At 50.3% G+C, this 21,022-nt stretch overlaps 11 protein-coding genes across 11 annotated transcripts; 5 read left to right on the forward strand and 6 right to left on the reverse strand.

Annotated features, from left to right (window-relative positions):
- Window positions 1–190: 190 nt before the first annotated feature.
- Aspvir_003855 (isopenicillin N synthase family dioxygenase) lies at window positions 191–1,347 on the reverse strand (the record flags this gene model as incomplete). The annotated part of the gene is made up of 2 exons (XM_043267099.1): window positions 191–1,183; window positions 1,273–1,347. The coding sequence occupies 2 exons, from the start codon at window positions 1,345–1,347 to the stop codon at window positions 191–193; spliced, it is 1,068 nt and encodes a 355-aa protein (XP_043123034.1).
- An 850-nt stretch (window positions 1,348–2,197) lies between these two features.
- Window positions 2,198–3,408, forward strand: Aspvir_003856 (amidohydrolase family protein; the record flags this gene model as incomplete). The annotated part of the gene is made up of 2 exons (XM_043267100.1): window positions 2,198–3,188; window positions 3,245–3,408. 2 exons carry the CDS (start codon window positions 2,198–2,200, stop codon window positions 3,406–3,408), a joined length of 1,155 nt encoding a protein of 384 aa, XP_043123035.1.
- A 217-nt stretch (window positions 3,409–3,625) lies between these two features.
- Window positions 3,626–5,286, reverse strand: Aspvir_003857 (uncharacterized protein; the record flags this gene model as incomplete). Its single annotated transcript, XM_043267101.1, has 3 exons — window positions 3,626–4,707; window positions 4,764–5,129; window positions 5,184–5,286. The coding sequence occupies 3 exons, from the start codon at window positions 5,284–5,286 to the stop codon at window positions 3,626–3,628; spliced, it is 1,551 nt and encodes a 516-aa protein (XP_043123036.1).
- An 842-nt stretch (window positions 5,287–6,128) lies between these two features.
- On the forward strand, window positions 6,129–7,454 carry Aspvir_003858 (putative cell cycle control protein (Cwf23); the record flags this gene model as incomplete). The annotated part of the gene is made up of 1 exon (XM_043267102.1): window positions 6,129–7,454. One exon carries the CDS (start codon window positions 6,129–6,131, stop codon window positions 7,452–7,454), a length of 1,326 nt encoding a protein of 441 aa, XP_043123037.1.
- A 189-nt stretch (window positions 7,455–7,643) lies between these two features.
- Window positions 7,644–8,990, reverse strand: Aspvir_003859 (YgfZ/GcvT domain-containing protein; the record flags this gene model as incomplete). Its single annotated transcript, XM_043267103.1, has 1 exon — window positions 7,644–8,990. The coding sequence occupies one exon, from the start codon at window positions 8,988–8,990 to the stop codon at window positions 7,644–7,646; it is 1,347 nt and encodes a 448-aa protein (XP_043123038.1).
- Window positions 8,991–9,283: 293 nt separating this feature from the next.
- Aspvir_003860 (decapping enzyme complex catalytic subunit DCP2) lies at window positions 9,284–11,944 on the reverse strand (the record flags this gene model as incomplete). Its single annotated transcript, XM_043267104.1, has 2 exons — window positions 9,284–11,840; window positions 11,892–11,944. 2 exons carry the CDS (start codon window positions 11,942–11,944, stop codon window positions 9,284–9,286), a joined length of 2,610 nt encoding a protein of 869 aa, XP_043123039.1.
- An 888-nt stretch (window positions 11,945–12,832) lies between these two features.
- Aspvir_003861 (DUF4112 domain-containing protein) lies at window positions 12,833–13,736 on the forward strand (the record flags this gene model as incomplete). Its single annotated transcript, XM_043267105.1, has 3 exons — window positions 12,833–12,907; window positions 12,977–13,191; window positions 13,250–13,736. The coding sequence occupies 3 exons, from the start codon at window positions 12,833–12,835 to the stop codon at window positions 13,734–13,736; spliced, it is 777 nt and encodes a 258-aa protein (XP_043123040.1).
- A 92-nt stretch (window positions 13,737–13,828) lies between these two features.
- On the reverse strand, window positions 13,829–15,004 carry Aspvir_003862 (uncharacterized protein; the record flags this gene model as incomplete). Its single annotated transcript, XM_043267106.1, has 2 exons — window positions 13,829–14,855; window positions 14,919–15,004. 2 exons carry the CDS (start codon window positions 15,002–15,004, stop codon window positions 13,829–13,831), a joined length of 1,113 nt encoding a protein of 370 aa, XP_043123041.1.
- Window positions 15,005–15,402: 398 nt separating this feature from the next.
- Window positions 15,403–17,361, forward strand: Aspvir_003863 (putative integral membrane protein (Ptm1); the record flags this gene model as incomplete). The annotated part of the gene is made up of 7 exons (XM_043267107.1): window positions 15,403–15,477; window positions 15,535–15,732; window positions 15,791–16,116; window positions 16,178–16,218; window positions 16,268–16,342; window positions 16,407–17,017; window positions 17,077–17,361. The coding sequence occupies 7 exons, from the start codon at window positions 15,403–15,405 to the stop codon at window positions 17,359–17,361; spliced, it is 1,611 nt and encodes a 536-aa protein (XP_043123042.1).
- Window positions 17,362–17,800: 439 nt separating this feature from the next.
- On the forward strand, window positions 17,801–19,453 carry Aspvir_003864 (uncharacterized protein; the record flags this gene model as incomplete). Its single annotated transcript, XM_043267108.1, has 1 exon — window positions 17,801–19,453. The coding sequence occupies one exon, from the start codon at window positions 17,801–17,803 to the stop codon at window positions 19,451–19,453; it is 1,653 nt and encodes a 550-aa protein (XP_043123043.1).
- A 143-nt stretch (window positions 19,454–19,596) lies between these two features.
- Aspvir_003865 (WD-repeat containing protein SWD2) lies at window positions 19,597–20,833 on the reverse strand (the record flags this gene model as incomplete). Its single annotated transcript, XM_043267109.1, has 3 exons — window positions 19,597–20,375; window positions 20,433–20,658; window positions 20,723–20,833. The coding sequence occupies 3 exons, from the start codon at window positions 20,831–20,833 to the stop codon at window positions 19,597–19,599; spliced, it is 1,116 nt and encodes a 371-aa protein (XP_043123044.1).
- Between the last annotated feature and the right edge of the window lie 189 nt (window positions 20,834–21,022).

Genomic DNA, 21,022 nt, shown 5'->3' on the forward strand with positions numbered 1-21,022 from the left:
TATCAGGTACCAAAAAGGCGAGAGGATCAGTCATTGCGATATAAGTGAGTAGCTTATATTAGTCCATGTCAATCGTCACATAGAAAGAAACTCACTTATAGTATTAGTGGTCAGTCTTGCTCGAGATACATAAGAACGCTGAACGTAAACATCACTCATTTGGAGATATACATCAAGAATAACACTCAGACTAGATCGTTGCTGTCAATCGTTGCACAAGATAGTCTCCGGCGGTAATTCCTGGGTATTTCTTTTTCTGGCTAATTTCTTCCCCGAATGTCCCCGGTAGGGCATCAATAAACTTGTTCATATTGGGATTGCAGAAGTACGCGATACTATATCGCGCCGGGTACGTATCTGAGCCGTCATCTGCGTCGTCGCCTGCGATACTCGGAGGCTCGACAACCCGATGACGAGTGCTCTTGATGATGTCGTTGGACCACCGAGCTAACAGGTCTCCAGCATTGACGACGACTGTGTCTGCGATAGGCGTAGCATCGACAAAGGTGCCCTTGGGACTCCGAACCTGCAGCCCTCCACGACGATCTTGGAACAGAAGTGTGATAGAACCATAATCACTGTGCTCTGCAGCACGAACCTGTCCTGGGTTCTTCTTGAAGACATCTTTGGGCACAGAAGGGTAATGCAGCAGACGGAGATTATTATCTCCCGCATCTACGAATTCATCAAAGTAATGCTCCGGTAAGTTCATTCCAAGAGCGATAGCCCGCATGACCTCCGTATGGAGGGATTTGCACATTCCGAAGAATGACTGCATCACTTTCTTGAAATCCTTCCCTTCGTCATCGAAATGGTCTGGCCACCGATTAGGAAGACCGTCAACATCATCTCGACCAATCTCCATTGTCTCCTTGAGATCTGGTGTCGCCAGCCTAGCGGTATCCTTGTCGACAGTATCTTCAGGTAAGCTCAGCTTCTCTTGTCCCGTCTTGATGTAACCACGGTTCGACTGCGGGGAAGTCCAGCACAAACTGTCTTTCTGATCCTGGGGCCGAGCGAAGAAGCGGGCTGAAGCCTCAAATACTTGGGATACTGTGGAAAATGGGATCCCATGGTCTTTTAGATAGAGAAAACCCGATGTCTTGAATGCATTTGTGACGGAAACAGCGACAGCATGTTTGTCGGATGGTGTCCCTCTCAGAAAGGGCCCAAAATCAATGACCTGTAAATTGACGGTGTAAGTAGGAAGGGAGATATGAATACAAGAAGCAAAACGGCAGGTTGATAATTTCAGATGATCAGGATACTCACAGGAATGACAAGATCGTCCTTTTCAATCGCTGTGGTGATGGGATGACACGCATGCTGCGCCAGCTTGTCGTCCATTGTGTAACGATCGGGATCTATGGCTGTCGGAGTTGAAGAGTGAAATTAGATCGTCAGATTAACGTATAATTCTCCTAATGTATTAGAAGAGCTATAGACGTCTCCTTGGGAGCTGGTGTAGAAAGTCGTCGAGCGCAATCGCAGAGGACCTCCGTGAAATCACGACTTGGTCATGAACCAAGGTGAGGAAAAGGAAAATAAGCAGATCAACAGAGTCGGATGGGATAGCAGCCATGGTTCCGCAGGAGATTGTCTCCCCTCCTTACCTTAAATATCCTTTCTCATCCCCGATCAACGATGATACGCTGGAGCGGGGAAGATAAACTCGACCTGCATGATGTTATTGTCCGTATCTGAGCGATAAGGGATCAGTTGTCGAGATATGAGGATATCGAGGCTAGTTAGGCTCTTTGACCATTCAGAGAAGAGCAGATCCTGATGAGAACTCACTCATGCGGCTATCAATGAGACGATCGAAGGCAGATAAGCCGTTGATATGGAGTACAATTCTTGAGCTCTTGATACTTGAAACATGAGGGACTCGGCAGCAATCCATACATACGCTGCACATCACTCGCATCCCCTGCAGATGCATTACTGTTGTAACATCGTTGCGAATACCCCGCATCGAAGATAAGAGACAAGTCAAGATTGAATCTTGTCTCACTCGTTCTCCCACATCTTCATCTTAAGTTCGCGAATCAGCTGCATTTCGAGAAATGTATGATCATTCATAAAAGTCAAAAGGTCGATTGCTAACTGTTTCTTCAGCGTGCTCAGCTTTGCGAACCATCGTTACTACAACCTTCCTACGACAGGCTGATTGATCGCCAGAAAGCAAAGAGAGAAGATGTCCTCCCCTCTCATTGTCGACATTCACACTCATGTCTATCCCCCGTCGTATATGGACATGCTCCGCTCTCGCAAGGTAGTCCCCTACGTGCACGACCCAGTAAATGCGACACCACGTCTTGTCATCCTTTCTTCAGACGATGATCCATCAATCCCTCTCGATGAGCGCGGCCGTCCAGTCGACTCGTCATACTGGGATATCAATGTCAAGCTGGCGTTCATGCGACGCCACGGTATCAACTGCAGTGTCATTTCCCTAGCTAACCCGTGGCTGGACTTCCTCAAGCCTGAGGAAGCCCAGACGTGGGCAGAACGCATCAATGATGATCTGGAGCAGACCTGCGCGCGTGTCAACCAAGCAGTAGACCCCGACAACAAATATGCTCTCCACGAAAAAGAGAAGTTGTTCGCATTTGGCACCCTGCCACTCAGTGCGCCTACAGCAGACATTGTAGTAAACGAGATCAAGAGACTCAAGACGCTGCCACATCTGCGAGGTGTAATTATGGGTACCTCTGGGTTAGGCAAGGGCCTCGACGATCCAGCGCTGGACCCTGTATGGGGCGCTTTACAAGAGACAGACACCCTGCTGTTCCTCCACCCTCATTACGGTCTACCCGATGAAGCTTTCGGCGGGACAGAAGTGATGAACCGCTACGGCCATGTTTTGCCACTTGCTTTAGGGTTCCCGCTCGAGACTACGATTGCCGTAGCACGGATGCTTCTTGCCGGTGTTTTCGATCGGTTTCCCGGGTTGAAGATCCTGCTGGCGCATTCTGGCGGGACGCTTCCATTCCTTGCTGGACGGATTGAGAGCTGTATTCATCACGAGCGCAAGTTTGTCGCCAATGGCGGTAATGTACCGGGTCCTCAGAGAAGTGTTTGGGATGTGTTGCAGACAAACATCTACCTCGATGCGGTGGTATATGGTACTGCTGGCCTGAAAGCAGCCGTGTCTGCAGCCGGGGGAGCGGATCGTCTCATGTTTGGTATGATCATACAATTCGCTGAATTCCTTTCTGTGGTTATACTGACATCTGGACAGGCACTGACCATCCCTTTTTCCCTCCACTTGACACTAGTGAAGACGCCGAATGGCCTAGTGTGACGACCAACTACAAAGCAATCCACGCTGCTTTTGATACAGAGAAAGAAGCAGTTGGGGCAATCTTGGGAGGGAACGCAGCACGTATTCTGAATCTCAAATGAGTGAAGTTCATAACTCACATAGGTATCAAATACCATTGCATCCTGCGTGACCTCGTAGGTCTCGTGCCTCGACTTCATCTCTATAAGAGCAGATAACAAAGCTATGATATATACTAAAAGCGGTAACAACGGTATAGAGGTCTCAAAGGTGTGGCAGAACGGACTTTGCGACTTTTTTAGGAATATTCAGCAGACGGGGATACTGATTTTCCCATGTTTAAGAGGTGTTGTGAGTCGCTAGCAAGTCCCATCCCAGTAGCCTCCATATCTCTTGCGTAAACCAGTCGGGAACGGACTGCTCGGGAATTTGAGTACAGTTCTGCAACCTTTCAAGCTCAAGTGTATCAAGTGTTTCAGGCTGCTGTAGCGTATGTGGAAACACAGAACGGTCTGATCCGAACAAAGCCTGAAGAAGAGTTCCTTGTAGCTGCTGCTTCAGCTTGGCTACCCATGCCATTGTTTCAGGGACGTCGTGAGGTTCCGATGTCGAACACGAGGATGTACAAGCATCTAATAAGGCTAGGCTTCTCTCCAGAAGCCAAATAAGATGCTTTGCTTCCATCTGCATAGCACGCAAGGACTGGTCATCCACCTTGACACCATGCAAGCCTTGGGGAAGAGGTAACTTGGTCTGAGCCACATGAAGATCAGGTCGAATTTGTAAATCTTGGAAGACAAATATGCACAGCAAAGTTCCCACGCGCGTAAGAAGAACGTACAAAAGCCCCTCGAAAACAGTCCGATGAACTGCATATGAAAGATTCAAAGAGATTGCAATAGAGCCCAGTAGCCGACTGATCTGGCTGGCTACTTCGTCGACAGGAGTGGTCGTAGGGATTTCGAGTCTCTGACAAGGCTTTGCGCTTTTCGACTTTCTAGCCTGCTTGTTCTTTGGGGTTTTGGAGGAACCGGTGCTTGCGGAAATCTGTCTGGACGTGCTGATGCAGTATTGCTCCAGAGCCGTAGCTACAGCTTGATACAATCTAATGAGATGATACGCAAGCTGACCTTTGCCTTGAAGGTCATCTTGAGTCTCCGCGAGCTTTTCTAGTGCCTGTAACATAAGCTGAAAAGCGCATTTGACGCTGCGTAGAACCTGTTCCAAGTGAGGTCGCTTTGCCTGGAGGACCGGCTTCTTGCTAGGTCGAGTGGTATGTCCACTCCAACGGACTGCAGTGAGCACTTCATGCACAGCTACCTCGCATAGATCCGCGGAAGATTGTACAATAGTTGAGCGACTCGGCCTGCGTTGAATGGCTCTCTGAAGAGCGTAGAAGTGTCGCATGATCGATGCAGTAGCTGTTGAGATAATTCAGTTAGTCAGAGTAGACGACACGTCGACGCTCTTGACTGACATTCTTCCATGTATTCAGGCTGCTCGACGAGTTTGCTGGTTTCAAGAGCCGTACCAAAAGCCTGACTCTGCAAGTTCACCTGTGTCTTCGCTCTTTTTCTTGCATTCGGATTCCCGTTTGCCTTCCTCTTTGCCGATACTTGCGTATTCTCTTGAGATAAAGGGTTTTGTAATTGTAGTTTCGCAAGAAGGGCCTCGTTACGCTGCTCCAGTTCGTAAATTTTATCCATCAATCGACTCTGCTCAGCTTCAGATCTCTTGTAGGCGTGCTGCCAGAAGGAAACGCTGTCGAAAAATCGATCTCCCAAATACTCCCTAGCGCAACTTTCTGCAGTTTTGATGTTCTTTCGGATCTGCAGCACATAGTCTTAAAATTTGGTTAGCTTAACCTGTACAGAAAGGGGACTCCAGGCTTGGTAACCTTGGATATCCATGCCTGCCGGTTTCTGTTTGACGACAGCCATTGCAAGGGCTAGCTGAGCCTGGGATGGCATGGAGCTGCCCGCCATGGGCGTTGCCTCCATGATCGAGAGTATCTGTCGCCTGACAAGGAATATTGACAATGATGGAATGAAAGTTGTGGACGAAGCAATCCATTGAAGGAGAAGTTTTCAGAGCCTGAGGCACAGTCTACAACCACCACTTTCTTCGGTCGGTCTATACATGACAAAAGCACTTTGCTCTTACAAGTAGGACCTTGACGTTCTTGAGCTTTGAGGATGGACGGTTGTGATCATTTAAGGAACTAATAACCGCCATCGCATATAGCTTGAGCGATCATTTTGTCCCATGAGGTGCTCGACCTTTCTTCCTGGTGATCCAGTGAGCCAATACCAGCCAGCATACTATAACATAGTCACGAAAAAGGATTCAAGAGGACAGATAGTATAGCAGAAAAGCCTCCCTTGGGACTACGTCTTTCAGTATTTACGGCCAGAAAGCGGATGCTCGGTCATTTTAAGGCATTTAGAACAGAGTCAGGAAGTTATTTCAATCTGCATCAGCTCCATTCACTATACCTGGCACAATAGAAAATCCCGCGAGTCGAACAAATGTGTCCAGCAAGGGTTGTCGGATATTTAACGGGAGGAACAGGAAGCCCATATTTGCCTGATATCGATAGAAGTGTTCCGCCACCGCCAACACAAAAAAACCCGATAAGAGCTCCGATCTTTCTCCACCTTCATCTCAACCATGCCATCATTAACCTCATTCTTTCTTTTTATGATGATCGTTTGAATCCTCAAAGTCTATCAGCGCTTCTATAATTCATGGTTTTGCGCATCGCGAAATTTGTCTGCTGCTAACTCAGTTTCTTTCCACATTGAGATAACAACGAGCTGTCCTCGCGCGAACTACACTCAAGATGCCCTCGGATGACGATCTTAAGGCACACGCTGCCTCTAACCAAGATTTCTATGCTCTCCTTGACATTCCACCTGCGGCCTCGGAGTCGGAAATCCGCCGTGCATACAGGCGGACAGCCCTCAAATACCACCCTGACAAGATCGCAAACCCGACTCAAACAGACATCGACAAATTCCACCTGCTACAGATAGCCTACGATGTACTTTCTGATCCCTCCGTACGGCAACTCTACGACAATGCGCGGGAAGCGCGCGAAAGAAAAAGGCGTGAGGTGGAGATGATGGATGCGGCGAAAAGGAAGATGAAAGAGGACTTGGAAGCTCGAGAGCGTGCCGGTGCGGCTGCGATGGGAGGTGCACAACGAGGCGTCAAAAGGACTTGGATGTCTGCCGGCATGGCTGGAGCGGACGACGATGCCGAGGAAACGCTTCAGCGCGAGATTGACCGGATTGCGGAGGATGGGCGGCGGCGACGCAAGGAGGCTGAGGAGCGACTGAAGCGAGAAGCTGAGGCCGAGGAGAGAAGGCTGCAGCAGGAACAGGAAGAGGCGCGGAGAGCTGCGGATCGGAGCAGTCAACGAGTCGACCGTTCACACGAAGGTGGCACGAATGTTCCGGAACTCGAGCGAGCCGTCAAAGTGCGCTGGGTTCGGGAAGGCCGAGGTTTGGATCTAGACCAAGATCGCTTGGTGTCTTTGTTCAAGCCTTTCGGTAAAGTTGAGAACACGTTCATGCTCAAGGACAAGCGCCAGCGTGTCGGAGACAAGCGAGAGAAGAAGACTGTCGCGACAGGCGTTGTGGTATTCGCCTCCGTTGTCAGCGCCCATGCCGCCGTGCTGGACAGCGAGAAAAAACGACGCCAGAGCGCTGGCCAGCCGGACAACGACTGGACGCTCATTGAATCCGTTTCCTGGGCATCTGGCAACCAGCCAGACATAGTGGGCACGGAAAACCGGGCCGCTTCTCCCATCTCCACGCCTGATGAAGCTTCGTCAACACAAAAAACAGCTCCTTCTGTTGGCCCCTCCAAACCGTCTTTCGACTTCTCCAAGCTCAAGTCAGCAGCGCCGCCTGGTGGTCCAGCCAAGACCCCCGGGAAAGCGCCCTCGTTTGCCTCGTTCTCCTCGGCCGCGGGCTCATCAAAGCCAACACCATCCGATGCATCGGCCAATGGACGAAGCACTCCGAGTTTTCAGGAGATAACATTAATGCGATTGAAGAATGCACAGCGCGAAAAGGAACGAAAGGCCCTCGAGGCACAGCTTATGAAAGAGGATGAGGCAGCAGATGCTGCTGAGGCTGCTGCCGCTGAGGCCAAGGGCTAATTACATTTTTCTCTTCTTCTGGTGTTGAGCGCCTTTTCGTTCGGTAGACTGCTAATTTCAGAGATACCCCTTTCAGCTTTGTTTTCTACTACATTCCTTTTTTTCTTTATTGAGAGAAATTTCTCGTCTATAGAGAATATATGGTCATTATATGTACAATATATGATACACGATGTGCCGTGATCCACGTCACTCATTCCGCCGTTGCTCTTCTTCCTCCTCTAATTGATATAAGAGCTCCTTTGCCCGGTGGCCTTCCTGATTGTCCACCTTGCGAGCAAGGTCCCTCGCTCCAGAGGAGATATACTCCCTCAGCCAGGGCGGCACAAGAGCTTTAACCTTCACTTCTCCCGGCTCAGTAGCATTCGATGATGCTTCTTCTGGGGCAGACCATGAAATCTTGAATTCTTGATCGGGGCTGTACTGTGAACCTTCGCTTGTGAGTACGGTATCGGTCATTATCTCCAATCGACAAAGAGCTAAACCGATATTTCCAATTCCACCGAGGAATTTCCCCGCGCTTCGGCCCTTTCTACCATCAACTTTGGAGATATTAGATCCGCTAGGTGGCAAGGCCACCGCTGCAGAGGGATCATACACAGGGGTATCACCGGATGGAAGGGCGGAGTTCGCATACAACTGCACAGGCACAATCCGTTTCCGCACAACCCCCGTATGATGCGTACGGATCGTAAGCTCCTGGCCAACGTAGCAGCCCTTGCGGAAGTCAACCCCCCGCATCATGTCCATATTGCATTCGAGGGGAAGCGCAGACTCGCGGATTATCTCGGCCTGGCCCTCCGCTATACCGTGCAACATCCGCCGAACCGTGTACGTGCCCAAGTCGACCTCGGAGCCAGCAACCTGAGTCTCATCCGGTAGATGGACGCGCAGGTCCTCCTCGCCAGGCGTGACAAGCCGAGATCCGAAACCCGGAGCCCGGGTATCGATGCATCCCGCAACGGGTAACGAGGGTGAGAATGGCGAGGACGATTCCGATTCCAGGTTATACGCCGCCCAACGGGGCTCGGCGTGGTCTTTCCATGACGACCAGACGGTGCGTTCACCGTCTTCCAGCGCACGGAGCTTCAACTTTGATCGAAGCTTATGCTTCTTAAGATGCTTCAGGAGGGTGGATACCTCGTTTTTGTCCACTTCGACCAGCCATGCCGGGTCATCAGTCGTAGCGGTCTCGCTGTCTCCTCTGGGCATCGGATAGATGAATGCATCGTTCAACACCCGACCTTGGGAGTTCAGGAAAGCCGTGTAGGTCCCCGTTCGACGAGTTGTGCGGCTCGGGTCGTTCGCAACTAGCATATTCTGAGTAATTAGACCTTGAAGGAATGTAGTACTATCAACGCCTGTGATAGATATCAAACCCCGGTTCGTAAGTTGAGCATATCCGGACCGCGGCGGGGAAGAAGGGACAGCATCGCTCGATGGCTGAGTGCGGTGCTGTACAGTGGTTGAGAAGAGCCTTGAACGGCTCAGACAGCGAGTGCAACCTCTTTTCGAAGATGCAATGGAACGCATCATGACTGTGTTAGGCCGTTCATGACAACCCCACAAACGATCGTTTACAAATCAAGAGTTCTCGGTATGACATCGACGACCGGGCGGTAAAATGTGGCAGAATTAGTATAAGATAAATGCATTTTATCCAATTGGTTTACCAGAGGTACACAAGGAAGAAGCCGATGTATAAAATTTGGTTATCAAGGATAAGAGGGTTGTTCAGCGTTATACAATTAATACTAGTTCAGAATGCACCTTCTGAAGGACATAGTTACATGTTGGTCCATTGTTGAAAATCAGCGCGAGCCTGGACCTTATTTGTTTCCCTTCGCTACACCTTCCAAGAATCCAAGCAGGAAAGCTTTATTGACGGGGGACGAAACCTTGCTTGCGTTCGGCGTTTCAGTGCCAACCTCGGAGGCAGGACGACTGGGAGAAAGTGGACTAACAGCCGAGGAAGCGGCCGATGGTTTGGTCAGTGATGTACGGATGTTGAGATTCCCAGAGGGTGAAGCAGGTGGAGAAACAGCCCGCTTGCCAAAAAGCGAGAGGAGAGCCTCCTTCTGCGCAGCTGTTTGGCTTGGTCGGCGGTCAAAGGTTGGCTGAGGAGGCTGAGGAAGCTGAACAGGCTGAGGAAGCTGAACAGGCTTCGTCACTTGCCCAGCACCGAGAGATGGGGAAGTCACTTGCCGGCCTACGCCGTTCTCATCCTTACTCCGCGTCGGAAGAAGGTTCTCTATGTTTAGATTATCCGAGCGACGTAGTATCTGCGGCTGGAATAGCTTCTGTGGCTCTGCGGTCTTCACCCTGTTGGTACGAGATTGAGAAGACGCTCTTGACGAGGGAGGCTTAGGAGACTGGGAAGATGCTGGAGTGGGTGAGCGTTCCTTCTTGTCCGACTGCGGTCTGGTCAATATAGTAATGGGAGACGCAAGAGGCTGTGCGTGTCGATCTTTGTTCTTCCTGTTTGAGCCGTTCTGGTTCTTCTTCGCTGGTTGCTTGAAAGCCGCCTCAGAAGGAACGACGGGCGGAGGCCCGGATGCACTGGTAGGATTGCGCGGAGCTCCCTTTGGTGTCACATGTGTGTTGGGCGCAGATCTCTTAGGAGAGCTAGAATCGGTGCGAGGCCGTTGGAGAATTTGTTTGGCAGCCGGAGAAACAGGCTGGGCCGATAATTCGGCAGGAGCCGGAGGAGTGGCTCCCTTGAGGAGATTCAACAATTGATCTTGATGTTGCGACGGTTTGCGCTGAGCAGATGGCGTTTTCTCGGAGGGTGTTGCCAAATTAGCTATCGTCGTCTTTGGCGTTTTCATTGAATTGTCTTTGAAAACGTTCAGCAGCGCTAATGAGTGGCTGGTAAGCTTAGGCGGAGGCAATTTGCTTGCTGGTGGTATAGCTGCCCCTTGAATTTGGGGAGCTTGCGCCGCCTGCGAGAATTGGGGATCGCCGGTTCTCTGGTATGGAGCTGACGCTGGCGCTGGCCTATGAGTCTGCGCGGTTGCGTGCAACTCGGACGGGTGACGATTTGAAAACAGTGATACCCCATGATAACCGGCCTGGGGACCTCCTACACCAAGCGGGTGCGCGGGTGCTGGCAAATGTGAAAGAGCAGCGCCATGATGTGGTTGCCCGGGAATCTGTAATGGATTGTCATGTTGCCCAGAGTAGGCAACTTGCTGAGGGAAGCCTGGAAAGAAATTTGGGGCCGAAAGAGTGTGAGGTTGATGCGGTGGGGGAATGGCCTCATGGAAGACATTAGGGGGTAATGTCTGGTCATTTGTAGAAGCCTGATGAGTAGGTTCGTTAGAGGAGCCGCTTCTTAACAATTCCAATAGAGCATTGGACTTGGAAGCGTCCGGACCAGCAGTCTGCGTAGGAGGGAACTGATCCTGAGAGGAGGCCGAGTGAATTTTAAGAAGTCGCTTGAGATGAGAAGAAGCGTCATCTGCTGAAATAACTTCAGGTAAATCACTAGGAACAGCATGCTTGGCCGGTATATGGTGGATAGCGGGTTGAATGGCCTCGTCCATAGATGTTTCCCCTTCCAATTGCGAAAGCTGTTTGACGCCACCTGTTTGTGTCTTTGCGTCAAGCCGCCGTTGTTGGGCAATCCATTTCTTGAGTGGGTGCATGAACGGTGCAACCATGTAGAACTTGTTCGCATTTGCAACCGCCAAATTTTCATCATTTGGCTTGCTCTTCTTCATTAACGTTGGCAAGTCCGACAGCTTATACCATTCAATCTTGCTGATTTCTTTCCGGGTACGAGGTTCAAAGTAAGCATCCTGTGGCACGCCACGGAACACGTATAACCTCATATGCTGCTCTCTCATGGTGATCTCGATATACTTGACATCTTTTTCATCCTTCACTAGCCCGGCCTCCCGAACGTCGTAACCAGTCTCTTCGTAGACCTCCCGGATCGCGCAATCAAGATCCTTTTCATCCTTATTGATTTTGCCGCGGGGAAAGCTCCAATTGGCGCCCTTCTTCCAGCCCTTGACCAGCACTACCTCATCCATATCCTGATTCAACAAAATGGCACCACGCACAGGCACACGGGTCTTGTAGGCCAGAAACTCCGAGAACGCTGTAATATGGTGGTAGTGGGACCATTGGGACATCAGTGGACAATGCTGAAAGATGCGCAGCGCAAAAGCTTTCAGAGACAACGAGGGAAGCGCCGGGTCCAACGGCCGAATGAAATCCTCGTAGAACCATTGCGCCTCCTCCACTTGAAAACAGATCCGTTCGACGGACTCGAGCTCTTCGCGAGGTAAATTTATAATGAAGCGGACACACAGGTCATCCAGCCCTAATGTCAGGGAGTCCAACCATTTAGCATCGTCATCGACATCACCAGCACCATCACTGCAGTCGCTGCCGATACATTGAGCGACCGGAGAGAAGACGAAAACTTACAGTCCTCCAGCTGCATCTTTGTTTCTGTCATGCTGCCCGACGTCTTCTAGCATTTCAACACGGCCTTCGTCTGCGTGATGAGGTCTCTCCGAGAACCAGCGGCGCGGAGAGAGAGGCGGAAATAGAGGGGGAGAACAGCACACCAATGATGCAGCTTCCAGTAGGGTGCTTGGCAGAAAGCACCCACCCTAAAGCGTTAGCGTTGCTGAGGGAAAATGGAAAGTAGTGGCGAGAGCAAACCAATGGTTTGTCTACCTTGAGAGCGAGCGAGTCGATAAATTACCTATGTGAAGGGTGGGGTGAGGTTGAGTGCGTTCACTCGTTCTGTGATAACCGAGTGTTGGGCGACAATCACAAGGACGAGAGCCTGAGAGAGCATGGCTGCTGAGACGGAAGAAGAATACCTTACCTAGCACGGATGATTTGTGGCGCAGTCATCCAACAGGTCATCCAATAGTAGCTTTTCATGGTTCAGTCAAAGCGCCACAGCTGTGGCTCTGTGGCCTGTGCCGATCAGCGGATCAAATCAGGGAAGGTAGGGCACGGGATGACGTCTCTGGTATTTATGTGAACCAAGGGGAGAACTGGGAGACAGTAGACAACCGCTGTGGCACCTACAAGGCTTCAAGTGCTGGTTGACAGATACTATTTATTATTCGACAGCTTACCTCGAAAAACCTGCTTATACCACACTATCTGTGACCTATATCTGTGACCTGCTACAGCAAATTTTGGAGAGCTTGATTCATTTAAAACATTTTATCATTGATCTCTGTCAGAGAAGCCTACCTGGATAGGAAGAATCTAGAGCTCTCTGAAATCTTTACGCCTCGCGAAAGCAACTCTGGCCAAATCGATCGGATTCTTGTTGACTCTCCTACTTCTGTAGCGACTCCCGTTCTAGGTAACGTTCGTTTTACATCTCGAACTAAGAAGAAGCCATGTCGGGTGTTCTGGCCTCTTTCGTCGGCAAGAGAATTTTAGCGGAATCGGCGAGGAACCATTTCGGCCAAGAAGTAAGCTCATGAAAGATCAACAATTGGATGGCATTTTTGTGCATCGCGACTGATATGGGTCTCGTTCAGGATCCCTATTTCGAAGAAGTTCCGGCTTCGCGACTCTACCGAGCCTTCGGCAAGAAGACGCGGAAGCGACGCAAGGCAATTCCTCCTGGACTCTCTGAGAATGATCTGAGAGTCCTCACCCAGGTGAAACGCAGGGCGTACAGACTAGACTACTGTCTATTCAATCTCTGCGGCATTCGCTTTGGCTGGGGCAGTGTCATTGCGCTGATTCCATTGTGAGTTCCATAATTGCACATGATGTTGGAGTTGACACTGATGCTCCATTTTTTTCAGTCTCGGTGACGTCGGCGATACCGCACTCGCCATGATGGTCGTAAAGAACTGCGAGGAGATTGACGGGGGTTTACCAGCACGCCTCAGGATGATGATGATGATCAACGTGCTGATCGACTTCGTTATCGGCCTGGTCCCATTCGTAGGGGACGTCGCGGACGCTGTGTACAAGTGCAACACAAGAAACGCTGTCATCCTAGAAAAGCACCTGCGGGAAAAGGGGGCGAAGGCGCTTAAGGCGCAAAATCGGACTCCTGAAGGGGTTGTTGATACCAGCCTGGCGGAGGAATTCGACAGATATGACCAGAGTGCCTTGGACGAACCGCCTAGATACGAGAGCCAGGCAGGAGCGGGACCTGCTAGGCCTGAGCCTGCCAGGTATCCGCAGAGAGATCGGTCGCAGAAAGGGTGGTTTGGTAAATCATCCGATCAAGCAGGTGACTTAGAGGCTGGAGTCGGGGATAACTCAAAGTCCCGTGGTCGATGAAGAGAAAAGGATATCCCTCTTAGTTTGGTGCTAGTGCTTTTAAATTTTGCTGAAGCAATAAAGTGTCATCTGCGGTTCCAAAAAGCCACCCATCAGCAGGTCACTTCAGGCCGCGACCTGTTGCATGCGTAGCATAATTCGAGTGCTCGGTTGGCAGCAGTAGTGTCAGCAGCACCATTGTTGCCGGAGTTCAGCATGAAAGCGCCACAGAAGCTGCATTGAAGAACATTGGCAGGGACCAAGGAAGCTTGAAGCTTACTCGCAGTCCTAGTCACATTGGCCATGACGCCAGGATACTTCTCGCCCTGTGTCTGGACGTAGCGCATCATCAGCTCATCAATGGACAAGTTCTTCGTGAGCACATTTTCCGATGGCGGCTCGTCAGGAATGATAAGTCTGGTCAGTTCGGGGAAGAAACTGGCGTAGTTATGCACCTCGGCTTTGAACAAGTCCCGAAGTGGAAAGTTGAACTCTACCCCAAACGGTGACATTCCATCACACACTTGCCATGTCAAAGATGAGCCCCGTCCCTTGGCGACATTGGCAAGCGTCTTCGCGGCGAGCCTGGTATCTGAGTCTCCCCATAACACTCCTCTGCACGCCATTTTGTTCGCGAATGCAACAACCAGTCTGGTGATCAGAACGTAGTCGACATCGACCTTGGATGTGGAAGTCGCAATCGAAGCACGGAAAGCATCAAGACGGTCTTTGTCAGATAAGCTGGTATCATCGGCAAAGCCGTCCTTGGAAAATTGAGAAATGACTTCCTGAAGATCGGGATCCAGCTCGAAGATACTGTGAAGCGGGATCCGAGTAAAAGAATGCAGAGGAAAAGTCTGCTGTAGCAATCTAAAGCCCTCATCATACGACGGACTACCGTCATAAACAGAAGAAGGTTCGATAACAAGCACATGGAGATCGAAGCCCGGCGAGGGATGCGACTTGGCGAGTTCATGTTGGATTTGAGCGTTAAGTACGTGCAACAGGACAGAAGAGGAGATGCCACAGGAAAGAGGCAGGAGCAGCTTGCATGGTCCGGTTCTTGGCATGTTTCTCCGAAGACGATAGTTCTCCATACGCTTGAACACCTTGAAATTAACGAATCTTGCATAGCAAGTCCTAAATGAAGATAATTCAGTCAGTCATCTCGTCCCCGCCACCAAATCTTTCGAACCCACGTACTTGCATAGACAGCGGGTGCGCAGCGTCAATATAGCCTCCGCATCACCGCAGTCAACGCAGGGGTCTGACAGTTGCTTTCCCGGCATTTTGCTGCTTGTTGCCTAGCTTGACGTCGAAGGTCTCCGGTTGCGATGACTATCGACGAGAAATTTCGCATAAAAGGCAGAAATCCAATGGCGGTGCCGCCGCGGGTACAGTTTGATTGGTTGGACCGCCACAACGCGGCTTCCCCGGTTCCAGTATACCTAGCCACGACAGCCTGAACGTACTACAAGTAAGCTTCAACTCTAGGACTCTCAAGCCCCGATACTATCAGAAATCAAATCACCTGTCTTAGGGAGGCTCGATCGACAGCCTTCTGAAAATTATCTGCCAAGTTGAAACATAATTGCGAGTCTTGCTTGCCGTCGGATGGTCTGCGGTCGCGCATAGATTCTCCTTTTGGGTACTTGGAAGCCTAGTACGGCTGTTCTTTGTGATCACAATGAAGGGCTGGCTCCAGACACTATGCTTGACTGCCGCTCTGGCAGGACGAGTACTTGCAAACGAAGTTGAATTGGTGCGCATAAATGTGACAGATTTCCCCGCCAATAACTAACATAATCACTTTGCCCAGACACAAGACGAAGCCCACCGACAGCGATGTTCAGGGATGTACAGTCGCAAGGCGTGGGGTGGAAGCATCGATCCGTATATTGAGACCGTATTTGTCAAAGATAACGAAGCTGGCGATAGCGATCCTCTTGTCAGTGTCGTGATATTCGAATGGAGCGACGAGAATCTGATCGGGAGATCCGTATCTGATGACCCTGAAGTGTGCCTTCCCAGTGTCGCCACAGATGAAGTTCCCGCGCTTACACATGTCCTTATAGGCGAAAGAGACTATTTGCGACCAGGCTAGCGTCGAGGCAAAACTATGCGAAGAAGATCAAATAGGTTCCTTCATTCTGGCCGCCAACGCGAGCGATGCATCCAAATTCCCTATTATATCTCAGGCGGTGCATCTGAACAATCCGTCTGCAATCAATTACCCTATCAAGAAGACCGGTTTCTATTGCGTCAGCACCTATGGATATTCCGGGAAGGATTACAAAGCGGCAGTTGAGTTCAGGAATTCATACGGTGAACTTCCCGCTGCTCAAATTGCAAAACTTCCGTTCTACGGTGGTTTGACTATAGTCTATGCGGTCATTGGAGTGTAGGTCTCCGATTCATAAGGTCATTTCCAAGTCGTAGCGGTACTGACGGGCTTAACACAGATTTTGGGCATTCCTATACGTTCAGAATCGTCATGACATTCGTGAGTAGAAACCTTTAATTGGATGGTGTTCAATTACTGATGATTGCAGTTCCGGTGCAAAACTACATCACCGCTATTTTGGTCTTTTTGATCGTGGAGCAATTGATGACCTGGGGCTTTTATGGTATTTCACCTTTCGCGCATCCGCTGGAGTCCAATTTCGCATCCAAGTCCCTGACCAATAGCAGATTTCCAGAATCGGCACGGTTTGAATCTCGGTGCAAAGGTGCTGATGGTAATCGTCGCTGTCCTGAATGCGGGACGCAATTCTTTCTCCTTTTTCCTTTTGCTCATCGTTTGCATGGGATACGGCGTTGTCAAGCCCTCTTTGGGCCGGACCATGATCTATGTCCGTGTCCTGGCCATCACCCACTTCGTTTTTGGCGTCATCTATGCCGTCGCAAGTTTATCAATTACACCCGATAGCGCTGGACCACTGGTCCTCCTCATCGTGCTCCCACTTGCTGGTACACTGACTGCGTTCTATGTGTGGACACTGAACTCCTTGAACGCGACCATGAAGGATCTGATCGACCGAAAGCAGAAGGTCAAAGCAATGATGTACAAGAAGCTCTGGTGGTGTATTCTGGGCAGCATCATCGTGATCTTTGGCTTCTTTTTCATCAACTCGTTTGCTTTTGCTGGTCGTAGCGAAGCAAACTTTGTACCAGAGCATTGGAAGACCAGATGGTTTGTGCTAGATGGTTGGCTCAATCTTGTGTACTTGTTCGATATTGGGTTCGTTGCCTATCTTTGGCGGCCTACTGCGAACAACAGGCGGTTCGCAATGAGTGACGAGGTACGTTTTGGAAAAAATTTCCATGGCGCCCAATGAATGCATACTAACACCGACTTTAGCTTGCACAAGATGATGACGGGTTCGAGATTCGATCTTTCAATAGTGGACTGGACGACGAAGAAGCGTTTGGAGGCCTGGAAGGAAATTCCGCTTCCGCAACACGCCGTGAGTTGTCACCGGTACCTCCTAAACCTGTTCCATCTGCTCCGCGCCAGCGAGACTCTCTCGATGGTGAGACAATTTTCGCTGTAGGTGAGGATGGTGACAAATGGTCTGAGGACGAGGACGAGTCTCCACGAAACTCAAGCGAACGACAGAGGCTCACTGCCCATAAATCGGACTAACTGGCTCATCTCGGAGGAGCCGAAGTCTTATCTCAAATCAGATTAAGTGTGAATGCATTATGCATTCTCTATCCTTGTGTTCAGAAGTGGCATCAAATCATCTTTATATCAATTCTCGGGAAGTTGAAGGTTCGATCGATCTTCTAAGGATCTTTCCGTTTGGTTTCAACTTTGCAGGCATTTGATGGCGTTTGACCTATTGGTGGTGTATTTTTAGATTGGCTCTAAGTTCCTACTACTCCAGTGAAGGACTAATTGAATTTATGTGTATATGCTATCTACAAGTTAAGAGACATGTTCGAGTACCCAGCCAAAAATCTGCACTAGAGATGTAATAGACGCAGTGGAATTCCGCCTTGTGTCTACTTTACCTACCGCAGCCGTCATAGCATCCCACCTTGGATTCATCTTCGCTTACCTTACCGTCTGGCTGCCAGCCATGCACAACAATGACCCAAGTAGTCAAGCCTTTGACAATCCAGGAGATGCCGCCAAAGATGATGTTCAAGATAAGTCCGACACCGAAAACAGCCGCGTCCTCGCGACCTCCCTCGTGAACAAATGCCGCCGTCTCCTCGGCGAAATAGATACCTTCCAGTCTATGCTCAACCGCAACCTCCGCAATCCCCAACTGGTCGAGGTCCGATCGCTCCGATCCAACGTTCTATCCGAATTGCGCATGCTCGAGAAACTCTCCAAAAAGGTGCACGCGGTGTCTGCTACGGCGGATGCAGAAACAGGATCGCCTGATGACGAGGTCGAGCTACGACTTCTGCATGCCTTGCGGTCGTCGAATTTACCTTTTTACGAGGCGGTTTGGAACGTTGCTAGGAATACATGCACGGGTTTGGTTGCTTTTGGGAAGCGGTTCTACTGGGATGGCGGTGCGCAACATGGCGGAAAGGGACCTGACGAGAGCCAGGCGAAGAAGAAGCCCAGTCAGGACAAGCGCAAGAGTGTCTTTGTCGATATCGTTGCAGATGATGGTGAAGAATGGGTGAAGGTCTCCACGATTTCCGAAACTCGTCTCCTATTCGAGATGGCCAAGAAAGGGTGGGAGGCGGATTCGGAAGATGGGGGTGATGGGGAGGCTAGAACCGTTTTACGAAATTACGACAATGACGACTTCGACAGCGACGATGACGACGATGATGAGGTCGAGCTGATCAAGTTGGCGTGCGATATGAGAAAAGCTGCTAATGCTATACGGATCAGGTATAAACATCCTCGGCTGCGATTCGTGATTCCAAAGATTGAGGAGGGAGAAAGTCCCGAGATTGATGATTTATTGAAAGAGATTCGGAGCTATGGTATCACAGTGAACTGTGGAGGGGAAGTAGCCAGAGCGCACACGGAGGATGCAGAAGGTCCCGAGCATGCTGCTGTCAAGGAAGGGGAACTGTCTCAATTGCTTCCCAGCCCCTTCAAGCGATTCACTTCCACTTTGAATGTGGATTGTACTCTGCTGCTTGCCATGGTTTCAGACTTGTCGCATTACAAAACCGTAACCCTTTCTCCCTTCCATCATAAAGCCATTTTTAAGCAGGTCGAGGTAGAAAGGCAGCGGCCATTGCTGCCCACAGAGCTTTGGCCGGCGATGACCGCGCATGACTTGGTCTGTACGGAGGAAGCTGCGAGGAGAATGCGGGAGATAGTCGATACTATCGGAACGGAGGCAGAGAGAACAAGGACCCAGTTATTGATGGGTGATGCACCCTTCAATGACTGTGACACGATGTCTCTCCTTGAAAAGTTCCAGGAATTGTCAGATTATGAAGTACCATCTGGCTGGAAAATTCCGATCAGAATGGTTAGAGCCAAATCCGCTATTGAAGCGGCGAGGGATCAAGGGACTCTACCTCCAGTATCCCACAAAGTCGCAAAGGTTCTCTCCGATATCAACTACAGTGTGTTTCTGTATGGGTGGTCCACGGGAGTCACGACCATATCGAGCAATCGCACCGTGGTCAAACAAATTGAGACCACCATCGAGGAACATAGGAATGGCGATGAAGGCTTGGAGGGGCCTCTGGTGTGGGTTTGTGACACTGCCAGAAGCTTGGCAGGGAAAGACAAAGATCGAAAAATGTAAAATCCCTCGACAACGCATGGAAAGCAGTGTTGGAAGGAGGATAGCCCGCAGCAGCAACGCCCCTCATGTCCTTGGTTAGATCTGACCGGATCATAGCTAGACTGCTTTGCCCGTCGATCCGAATAGGATCAACACGCATATTCTTATTTTTCAGCCGACCGCGAATTCTCTTCTGGAAGCCAAAAGACCACCTCCTTATCGGCAGTAGCAAGCATGTTATACCGTGGGTTGTATTCTAGTATGGCAGTGCGACCACGGTTTGGTAGTTTGGCCATAGGCTGCAGGAGGGAGTTGACATCCGGTGTCTGCTGCATATCCCATACGAGAACATCTGACTGGTCGCCGGAGCCCCCCAGGACATATCGTCCGTCCGGGGTAAAGCATGCGTCTCCTTGACCAGGTGGTTTTCCAGTTGTTGAGACAGGAGCTGCTCTGCCAGGGGATCCGTTCTTGCCGAGCAGAAAAGCCTTGATATTGCCTTCAAAGGCGTCGAGAATGAAATGCCCATGAAAGTCCGTCCCAACCATCAAGTGTTTTCCATCGTTTGAGAATTCAAGGCGAGTCCACGCTCTTCCACGTGTAGAAGGCGTGTATCTTTCCTCGTACGGCGCAAGATCGAAGGTGGAAAACGGAGCCTTGTCATAGTTGCGAAAATCGTATAGAAGGACGGACGAGGTAGATTGCGAAGCAATTGCGATCACGGAAGCAGAGGGATCGAAGGCAACCAGGTACGGCGTTGCCAATTTCAACTTGCCCTGCGCATTCCTCGAGCTAAGATCCCAGAGCGCAACGGTGTCATCTTTTGAGCATGAGATAAAGGCGTCGCTGCCAGGAGAGAGAGCCAAGCAAGTGACTTTGTCGGTATGGCCGGAGAAGTAACGCACGTAGCCCTCATTGTGAAGGTCCAGTAGTCGAAGAGAATCTGTTCAAATGTGAGTCCGGACGAATGGACCCATGGGGACCTTCGTGATAAACATACCATCGACCTTCGTGCTGGCGTGAAGGACTTGACGAGAATGGTGCGTGAATCTCGCTAAATGGGCACCATATTTTTTGCTGGGGACTGATTTTGTAGATTTGCCCTCTTTAATATCGAAAACCTGAATAGTCTCATCGTCGCCCGAAGCCACCAGGTAGTCGCCCTGATCATCAAAATCCAACGAGGTTACAAAGTTGGAGGGTTCTTGCTTCGATCCTTTGAACGCCTATACTCTCGACATGGAGACAGTTAGACCAATGGATGAATCCAGACATGAGTCGTAGACTGACCTTTGCAGGACGGAAGCTACGAATTATATCAGCCACTTTCTGAGTCTGCATCGGAGCCTGAGGTTGCGACTGCTGCGACGGCACCTGGGGTTGCTGCTGGGTTTCCGACATGATTTATGGCTCGGTAGTTACCGCAAATCGATCGTCATAAACCCAGTGGAGGATAAAGCAAGGATATTCAGCCAGCCTAGCAGTCCTCCTCCGTGCCCTGTTAAACCCGTCCTCTGGTCGGCTTCTGTGCCTGCTGATCCTCAATCACAGTAGCGGATTTGTTTGACGTGGGGAGCTTTGCGAAACTGG

Source organism: Aspergillus viridinutans (genome assembly GCF_018404265.1).
Source record: "Aspergillus viridinutans IFM 47045 DNA, scaffold_2, whole genome shotgun sequence".
In the NCBI taxonomy this organism is placed as follows: domain Eukaryota; kingdom Fungi; phylum Ascomycota; class Eurotiomycetes; order Eurotiales; family Aspergillaceae; genus Aspergillus; species Aspergillus viridinutans.